The following is a 9947-nucleotide window of genomic DNA, read 5'->3' as shown; positions in this document are numbered from 1 at the left end:
TCTATAGGTCATTAGAAATTAGCCTATAACATTGTCTCAGTAGGGTTTATCTTGTTGAAACATCTGAACTTCAAAGGTTAAGAGAACAATTAAGCTTTTTTTTTCTACTTGATGAAACAAAATTACATAGCCACTATGATACATGCACAAAAGTAAATCTCCCCTCCCCACACTTTATGGGACAGTCTCCCTTACAGTTTAGCCTAATCAAGCTTACATATTACAAAGCCACCACTGTTGACAAAAACATTTTAGGATCTTCTTTTTTTCTTTCTTTCTTTCCTTCTAGGTGAAATGAGGGTGTGATAATTGGAGCTGTAACAGCCATTTTGAGCTAGGAGGGGGATCTTAGTAATGGAAATTAAACACATTAAGACCAACAAGGCAGATATAACTTGTTTCTCTTACATGGGAAACCCTGTATCATCTACCTTCAGACATTTATGTTGATTAAAAATCCTAACTATGGGGCGCCTGGGTGGCTCAGTAGGTTAAAGCCTCTGCCTTCGGCTCGGGTTGTGGTCTCAGGGTCCTGGGATCGAGCCCCACATTGGGCTCTCCGCTCAGCAGGGAGCCTGCTTCCTCCTCTCTCTCTGCCTGCCTCTCTGGCTACTTTTGATCTGTCAAAAAAAAAAAAAATCCTAACCACCATCTAGATATAAATACTATTATCTCTATATAAAGTTATATGATAGATATAGAACCATCTTGGTGAAATTTCTGCTTGCAGATTTTTGTAAGTAAAGGTTTGTTTCAACCCATTTTTAAAAATCTTGTCTATCTTGTTAAAATTAAGAACCAGAGGATGTAATTTGTAGCTATGGAACAGAGAGAGAAACTAGTTTAGACTAGAATCAGATCCATAATCAGACTTAATTAATATAAATTAATATAATCTTGGCAAAGATGTTTGTCTTATGCTATAAGAGCTAGGATTCTAAGTTAGAATTATCTTTTTCATGAATTTACGTATTCATTGTGCATAGTAACTTAGAACCCGATTTTTATTACAGTACCTAAAAAGATAATTTTAAAAAGGCTTTCTCTTTTTTTTCACTTAGTTTTTGCAGAGCTTAAGTGTACCTTTTTTTGCTTCTTTCCGTAAAATTGCTACTATTTTTGTTTTCACTTTTGGATTGAATAACAGATACTGAAAGGTCCCCCAATAATGGGTCCATGATTAAAGGAGCGAGACTGATAAAAAGCGAAGGTCAAGCAAAGCTTTATTTCACACCAAGTATCAAGAATCAAACCCAACGTTCAGGGCCGTGCCTCTTACAGAGAGGGTGACCTCTCTCTGCTTCACAGACTAGCTTTTAAGGGCAAAGGCCATGTGGTTGGTCCTGGCCACGCACAGATGGCCAATGAAATTGTAACACACAGAGAAAGCTGCACAGTCATGTTAGGTCACACATTAAGTGACTAATTGAATTACAATTTACCCTAGTAGATATCTGAACCAGCCTATCACCTTGGTTAGAATTGGTGCCCAAAAGGTGCTCAAAGGGTGGGGCCCATAGTCCTTGATATCTAGGGAGACATTATGTGCCCCGCCCCCCATCGGATGTCTCCACCTGGCCTCACCCACCCTTGTATTTGGGCTTTGTTACCTGGGACTGGTTTCCAGGACTTGTTTTTAAGTAAGTCCCCTGGGGGAAGGGAGGCAGGGACAGTTTAAGTTTTAAACAACAGAATTATTGTTTAACCGGATGGACTCACTCTAGCTAAATAGGTCCTTACAATACTTAATTTTCTTTAAAAGTTTTCATGAGAAAATCTTTTTTACTGCTTTCTTCTGGATTCTCTCATTCTGATTTATTGTGAGAATTGAACTTCCTATTGACTGGAGGTCACTGGTGATCTTGAACTTCCTATTGACTGGAGGTCACTGGAGGAAGGTCATCTGAATTGAAATGGGGAGAAGTGGAGATATTGCCTATGGAAAATTGTTTCTGCAAGTTTTCCTGGAAAGTGGATAACCAGAATTTCATATACTAATAAAAAGATCTGGTAAAAGGGACTCCCAGGAGCAACTTAACTCCACAACAAAAGAGACATTATTATGGCTGGGCATGCTGCTACACCCTGCTAAGGATACTAAATCTTAATTCCGGAGTGTTTGGCTCATTAACAGAACAGTGGGTTGATTCGGGTGAAACAGAAAACAGGACAGGTTCACAAACATATAGGTCTGGTACCAAGTGCCATTGTAAAAGTGAAAATGTAAGAAAAAGAAAGGATAAATCATCTCTAGTTGGGTTAAATAGAAAAGGCCTCACGGAAGAGGTAACCATTTGAAGAAGTTACCTTCACAAGGTTACCTGACAAGTCACCTGTCAAATCTTCACAAGGATGTCTGATCATGTCTCATCATGGTGTTTTTGTGTGTGCAATGCTTGCCTTCTACATTGGACGGGATATAGAGACGTGCCTGGCACAGAATAATCACTCAATTTTTATCACTGTAATAAAAATATTATGAGAGTAAATATTGAGTGGATGAGTAAAGGAATAAATGCATGTACGCATTAATAAGTGGCTGTGAGCTCCTCAGGGGTGGTGGATGTTATTTTGCTCGTCTTTGCCTTGCTCTGGACACAGCGTGCACACTGCGTGTGTCACTGGCAATTTATTGGGCGCTGTTTGCTCCCATTGAAGTCTCCAGGCCCGGCCAGAGAAAGCGGGGGCGCGGGATCTAAATCCAAGCCCCGGGCGGGAGGGATGGCTCCAGCCAGTAGGGGGCACCGGCGCGCGGCTGGGCCGGGATCCCCCAGCGCCGCCCAGCGCGGAGCCCGACCGCCGTCAACGCCATGCGCGCGCTGCTGCCGCTCCTGCGCACCGGCTGGGGCTGGCGCGCGGGACCCCCCGCCGCCGCCCGCTTGCCCCGGGGAAAGAGTGCAGGGCCTGGGCCGCACGGCGCCATGGCCCAGGCCTTCTACCGCACGGAGGAGCGCGGCCAGCTCTACTCCCCCGATTACCGCCTCTTCTTCAGTAAGTAGCTCGAGAGGCCCCCGGCGGGCGGCGCAGCAGGGGAGGCTCGGGGTGGGGCCTGTGCAGTCCACGCGGCCTCCTCCCTCCTCCCTTCGGGCTTGCGGTGGTGGCCGAGCAGCCCAGGCCACCTCCCCGCATGCAGGGGCCCGCGCCGAGCCTCGGGAGCTGTCGGCGAGGGGGGCGGCGCCGAGTCCCCAAACGCGGAACGCGGAGACGCAGGGTGGTGGGCGGCCGGTGGCGCCGCGCTGAGTCGCCCCGGGCGCGGCCAACCGCCTGCCCCCAGCGGCGGGCCGAGGCGCAGGGGCCCCGCGGTCACCGCGCCGCGGCCCCGAAGCCTTAGGCAGGGCCCCGCAGCGGCTCAGGGTTCCGGTAATTTACTTGTGCAAGGGCAGGGCAGAGTCCGCCAGCGGACCGGCCCTTTCGGTGGGCGTAACCGCGCTCCTCCTAGTGAGGGCCTCCTGCAATTGGAAAGGCGGTCGGAACTTCGGAGATGCTTAGGCCAGTGGGTCTTTTTGGGGGGTGGGGATGGAGTGGGGGAGACGCTGGCAAAGCATCTCCCAGAAGCACGATTTTATATTCACAAATTTGCACTTTGAAGGCGGTGCTCGACCAAGAGCCTAGTTGGTTGGCTCCCGGCCAGCCCTATCTTCTCACAGTGAACAAGCCCCAGAGGGCAAAGCGAGTTGCAGGGCACTAAGCGGACCGGCTGAGTCAGGAAACGACCCAGGTCCCGGTTATTTATTCTCATTTTTCTTTGCACCCACGTATTTCCCTGTGGGGTGAAGATAGGGAGGTTGGTTGAGTTGCCTTTATGCCTAATGACTTCCGAGCCCCGAGAGAGTAACTTTTTTCTGTAAAGTCGGCCTTGCCTTATAAGCCCATTTCATAGGAGCACTAGCTTTGGGGGCTTTCGGATCTGAGCTGGAATCCTGGGTTTTTCAGCTCTTCGCTCTGTGACCCCGCATGAGTTTCTTCACCTGCTCTGCTTTTTGTTTTCTTATCTGCAAAACAGGGCTGTAAGAATTTCATGATAAAGTGTGTATTAAAGTGATTAGAGCGTCTACAATACAAATTATCAGAAATAATACCTGTGATTATTGCTATCTGTAATTTATAAAATGTTTACACTATCTTACGGGAACTTAGGGTCGAAGAGTATTTTATGGGAGAGAATACTGAGTATACTTTATGGATTATGATGCAACCAATATTAAAATATCTTCAAAATTGGTTGCTCTCCCCCCTCCCCCCCTATGCTACATATCCTTTCCCATCCTTGTTTAGTCAATCAAGACTCCTCAGGTGGAGAGGAACCCTTAACAAGAACTCCCAAATTTCTGAGTGGCTTGTGTTCCAGAAGGTTATGTATGATGTGGTAATTTGGGGCACAGAGCATTATGAAATGGCAGTTAGGTTTTTGAGTAGATTAAAGCTTGTCTAAACACATAACATGGTGAAAATATTCTAGATTTGCAATAAGTACACTAATAATAGACCAAGAAAGTCAGTAAGTATTTACCAAGTGTGCTAGACACAGTTAGACATGGCACTGAGGATATTTTAGTTACGGGCCCTGCTCTTCAGAGAGAGTCATGATGTCAGTATAGGTAATTAAGGAAAAAATATAAAAACACTAAAAAATATTTTACTTGAATGTTAACAGCAAAAAGTCTCGAGGAGCCTGGGTCATACGGGGTAGTTGACAGAGCATTGGCTTTTGAAATGGCAACTCCTAGGCCTTCACCCTGTGCCTTCCATGAACTCTCACTGTTATTTGGGCAGGTGATTCCTTCATTTCTTACAGGGTGTTTTTTTAGCTGTGAAATAATGCAATTGACCTAGCATTGATCTTCAGGGTCCTTTTTGGTGTGGATCTTCTCTGAAGGCACTGGATAAATATTAGGTATTTTAACATTCTCTATTGGACAGGGTCTCTTTTAGGGCATTTCCAAGGCTGTATTAACTTTACACTGTGTTTTTTTAGCTACAGTGTATTCACCTCATGATTTTTCTGTAACTAGAATGCCAACAGTGTTCACTGAGTTAGGGTAAATGATAGGAAGAGAAAAGGCAAGAACTGGAAGAGTGGGGTTTGGGGAAGGGGCCAGTGAGAAACGGAGTGGAAGGTATGTCAGGTTAAACAGTTCCTGGTCTAAAACGCCAGGTGGCATCCTTGGCCCAGGATGTTTCCTGCTTGCTGGCAAGGGTAGGACAAAGTGAAAAGAAGCCCCTTTAGGGTAAGGGAGGAAGTGGAAAACAGTGAACAAATTGCTTCTTATAAAGATGATCTCTGTAAAGTTTTTTCCGGCGAGATAAACACAACACCAGGCAAAGTGGGTGCAAGGCAAGATTTATTAAAAACGCTCTCCGGCGAAGTTTCAGGGCTCAGGAGAAGGGGAGCCAGGAAAGTTGCGCCGGGAGGAGGTGGGCACCCTCGGGCGAGGTTCCGCCACTCTGGAAAGCAGAGTGGCGGAAGTCGCACCCAAGGCAGGGAGGAGGGGGCTTTTAAGGGGTCTCGGAGGAAGCTCAGGGGTCTTTTGGAAGTTTCCCTTATTTGGATATCCCGCCTGCTCACGGGATCCCATTGGTCCACAGGAGCCCGGGGCGGGGGTCTCAGATTCCTGCTTGGGCCTTTGTTCTCCTGTCCGAGCTCAGGTCTTGTGGCGGGAACTTTCGCCATCTTTGGTAGCCCCCTTCCTGCCAGCCCAACATTCCGACCTTTTGCTTAATATAATGGTGTCAGGGGCGTCGACTCGGTTCTGGCTACTTCCTGCTGACAGGGGGGGGGCGTCGTTGTAGGGGTAGTTGGAAGTGGGCAGGCGAGAGTAGGGCTGGAGGAGGAGTTGATTGACAGATACTCAGGCAAGTTCTTGTAGGCGACCCTGCAAGTACCGGAAAAGACAGGGAGCAACTGAGATTAGGAGGAGGATTATGCTTACAGGTCCCGCCAGAGGGAGCAGCCAGGTTACCCAGTTGTAGGGGTCCAGGCCCCAGGAGGATGTGTCTCACCACTGTGCTTGGATCCGATCCCTGAGTTCTTTGATCCTGGAGGTAACTATATGATTGGTTAACAAAGTAACAACATTCTTCATTTAATAATAGGCAGGTCCCCCCTTTTTCGGTGGTCAGAAGGTCTAAGGCCCGTCGGTTCTGTAGAGCTAAGGCTGCCAGGCTGGTGACTTGCATCTGTAGGGCTGTGAGGGAGTCAGCAACCCATTCCGTGTCATCATTCAGGGCTTGGGAGAGTTTGTAAGAAAAGTCTATGGAGGTTCCTATCCCCGCTGTTCCAGTTGCCACCCCTGTGGCTATTCCTGCCCCTGTTATGAATGGGAAGAAGGCAGCCCTTCCTCCATGGTGTTGGGGAAATAGGATGGACAGCAGCTGGGAGGGAGTACAGTACAGTACAGGAGGGAGGAATTAGTGATATGGCAGCTGCGGTGGTAAGGGAGGACACATTAATAATAGGTATGTTTCCCCCGATGGGGCCCATATGGACCGTATTATTTGTGGCCCTGAAGTTGGGGAGTGGCCAGTCAATAGGGAGGGGTATCCCTACGAGACATAGAGTGAGGTAAGGTAGATAGGATAAAAGAGGCGGGGAAATGGCTGGAGGGCTGTGATTTCTAAGAAAGGGCCCACCGTATAGTAATTCAAATGGGCTTAAGCCTGAAGACCCGCGGGGCATAGCCAGGAGTCTGGTGAGAGCTATAGGCAGAAGTGTAGGCTAGGAAAGATGGGTTTCTAGGGTAGGTTTGGTGAGTTGGGCTTTGAGCAGCCCGTTGGCCTTTTCTACCTTACCGATGACTGTGGGTGGTATGGGATGTGAAGTTTCCAGGTTATGTTGAGGCTCTCAGCTACCTGTTGGGTTACACTGGAGATGAAGGCAGGTCCGTTGTCCGACTGGAGGGTCCGGGGCCATCCGAACCTCGGGATGATGCGCTCGATGAGTATTGTAGCCACTATGTCCGCTGTTTCCTGGGCCATGAGGTATGCTTCGATCCAGCCTGTGAATGTATTTTATGGTGAGGCATGGGAGTGAAGTCCAGGTGTCAGTCTTCCCCCAGCTGATGACCTTGGAGCTGTTGGTTAGGCCCTGGATTCCTCCTTGTGAATTCACGGCAGAACAGGTTTTGCAAGCCCTGTGGACAACTTCGATTACCTTAGATAAGGAAGGATGATAGAACAATGGCTGAAGAAATTAGTGGAGAGCCTATGGGCCACTTTGGAGGGATTGGTGGATGTCAGTAATCAAGGTGTGCACCAGATTGCCTGGCAGGGCAATCCTGTCCTGGATGTAGATCCACCCCTTATCTGGCAAGGGTATAGGCAGTAAAGTTGCAGGGTTTAAGCGGGGAGAGGTAGAGAGAGAGAGATGCGGGTTCTCTAGGAATAGCAGATGGAATAGCTGGAGACGAGGAGTCAGATGGGCCAGGGATCGGTGGCTAAGGAGCTCTGTGAGTCAGCAGGAGAGTAGACCGTGATGGGCTGCCCTAAGGTCATGTTGAGGGCCGTGGAGGGGGGTACTTGATATCCCTTGGCCCCCAGAAAGCTAAGTAGGGTGGAGGTGTCGTCTTGGGAGACCGAGAGGGAGGGGCTGCAGAGGAGGAGGTCATCCACATATGTAGTAGAGTCCTGGCCTTAAGGACGCACTGCTGTTAAGTCTGTAGGCCTGGCCGAAAATGTGAGGGCTGTCCCTGAACCCCTGGGGTAGAACAGTCCAAGTTAATTGTCCAGAAGCATGCATGTCAGGATCCTCCCAGGTGAAGGCAAAAAGAAAATAGGAATCAGGGTGCAAGGGGACGGTGAAAAAAGCGTCCTTTAGCTCCAGTACAGTAAAGTGAGAGGTGTTTGGGGGAACGCGAGACAGTAGGGTTAGGAACGACTGGGTGGAGGGGGACCACGACCTCGTTGATAAGCCTAAGGTCTTGTACCAGTCGATAAGCCCCTGAGGGCTTGCGTACTGGGAGGATGGGGTGTTACAGGGGGAAATGATGGGGATCAGGAGTCCCTGACATTAAAGCCGTTCTACGATAGTTTCAGGCCCTGGCGGTGGGCTAAGGAAATAGGGAACTGAGCTTGAGGGAAACTTAGAGTTATCCTTAAGCTGTACTTTAACTGGGGTAAGGTGGGAAGCAATGATGGGTTCCGAGGTGTCCCACACCTGAGGGTCTACAGTAGGTAGGTCATCTGGAGTGAGGGTCGAGGGAGTGGAGAGGTGTAGGATGAGACGGGTTGAGGTGGAGGGAGTAGAAGAAGGTGAGAGACAGATAGTTGCCCTCAGTTTCTGGAGAATGTCCCTACCCAGTAGAGGGACCAGGCAGGAAGGAATCATAGGAACGAGTGGGGGAAGGGAAACCCATCCAGGCTACAGGTAAGGGGAATGGTCACCCTAGGATTGGAGGAGGTCCCATCGATCCCCATAACAGTAATTGGTGAGGTTCGAGTAAGTCCCGAGTAGGAAGGCAGAACAGAGTAGGTAGCCCCCTGTGTCCAGCAAAAAAGAGATGGACTTACCCACTACCTGGAGCGTAACCCTGGGCTTGGCCTGGGTGAGAGGGGTGGCTGAGTCTGGGCTTCGTCAGTCGTCCTCCAATCCAAGCAGTTGAAAGGCCAGACTTACTATCTCGGGGGGTCCCCCACGTTGAGGCGTCGAAGATACCCCGAGGTTAGGGCAGTCGGATTTCCAGTGGCCCATCAAATGGCATTGAGGGCAAGGCCGAGTTGGCAGCTTTGGATTGGGGCACTGGCGAGCCCAATGTCCCTCGGCCCTGCATTTGAAACAGGCCCCCCGGCGGGGTGCGATTGGTTTCCCCTCTCTGCTGGCTCCCGGAGCCGGCCGGCCACAGGGCTGCTACCAAGGCTTGGGTCTGCAACTGAACCTTTTGCTGGAATATGGCTTGTCGTTTAAGCTCAGCCACCTCCTCACGGGAATTAAAGACCTTAAATGCCATTTTCACCAAGTCAGAAATGGGGGTCTGAGGGTCCTCCTCAGCCTTCTTTAACTTTCTCTGTATATCCGGTGCCGATTGAGAGATAAAATGAGTAGCCAGTACCGTGGCCCCCACAGGAGAGGCAGGGTCCAAGCGAGTGTACTGGGTTAAAGGTTAGGTCAACTGGTTAAGAAACATGGTGGGGTTGTCGTAGGGGCCTGGACAATATCCCTAATCTTGTCATAATTAACGGCCTTATTAGAGGCCGCCCGCATGCCGGCTATGAGACACTGGACCATGCGTTCGCGGCACCAGTGGCCATCTTGGCCATCCTGATAATCCCAACCTGGTTCTACAGCTGGGACCACCCGGGCTCCAGCATCAGTGAGCTGGACCTGATCCGCGTGCTCCTGGGCAGCAGCCTGGATGCGTTCCCTCTCCTCTATGGTGAGGGTGGTGGTCTGGACCACATGTAAATCATGCCAGGTGAGGTCATAGGCTTGTGCCAGATATTGGAATTCTTTAATATAGTTATCAGAACTGGCCGAAAAGGAGCCCAAACGTTTCTCAATTTGGGAAAGGTCCTGTAGAGAGAAGGGCGCATGAACTCAAACTTCCTCAACTCCAGCAACCTCCCTTGGGGGTCAGACTAACTCAGCGGGGGGCTTTCGAGCCCTAGTGCGGCTGGAGCCACACAGACACATTCACGCAGTCAGGCACTCTTCAGATTCAAACAGATTGGACACCCTCCCCTTTGGGTATCCCTGGCTAATGGGAGGTGATCAGTCTCCCCTTCCATTCTTTACGAAAGGATCTAGCTCAAACAGTAGCCCTGCGGCTGTTACAACAGAATTCAATTAAGCACAAAAGGTGTTTACCAACAGATTTCAAAAGCGTAAACCTAGTTCTGGCGACCAGTGCTCGGGTATTTTATCCCATTCTGTTAAAGGTTACCAAAGACTTTGAATGCTACCTTAAGAATGACCCATTAAAACTCTGAGACACAAGTAACCATCAGTTCTAGTC

At 49.4% G+C, this 9947-nt stretch overlaps 1 protein-coding gene across 2 annotated transcripts in view; it reads left to right on the top strand.

Moving 5' to 3' along the window:
• The first annotated feature begins 2769 nt into the window (after positions 1–2769).
• Positions 2770–9947, top strand: part of PPA2 (inorganic pyrophosphatase 2) — a 93282-nt gene continuing 86104 nt past the window's right edge. Inside the window, exon 1 of one of the 2 annotated variants that reach the window (XM_045067058.1) lies at positions 2770–2991. In XM_045067058.1, the coding sequence (XP_044922993.1) occupies positions 2811–2991 (181 nt within the window). In that variant the 5' untranslated portion in view covers positions 2770–2810. The remainder of the gene's footprint in view (positions 2992–9947) is intronic. The other variant, XM_045067056.1, reaches the window with a different exon arrangement.

This window comes from Mustela putorius, unplaced genomic scaffold (assembly GCF_011764305.1).
Source record: "Mustela putorius furo isolate JIRA1106 unplaced genomic scaffold, ASM1176430v1.1 tig00003871_pilon_pilon_pilon, whole genome shotgun sequence".
NCBI classification, from domain to species: domain Eukaryota; kingdom Metazoa; phylum Chordata; class Mammalia; order Carnivora; family Mustelidae; genus Mustela; species Mustela putorius.
The sequence above is the reverse complement of the archived record's forward strand: the minus strand, read 5'-3'. Positions and strand labels throughout refer to the sequence as shown.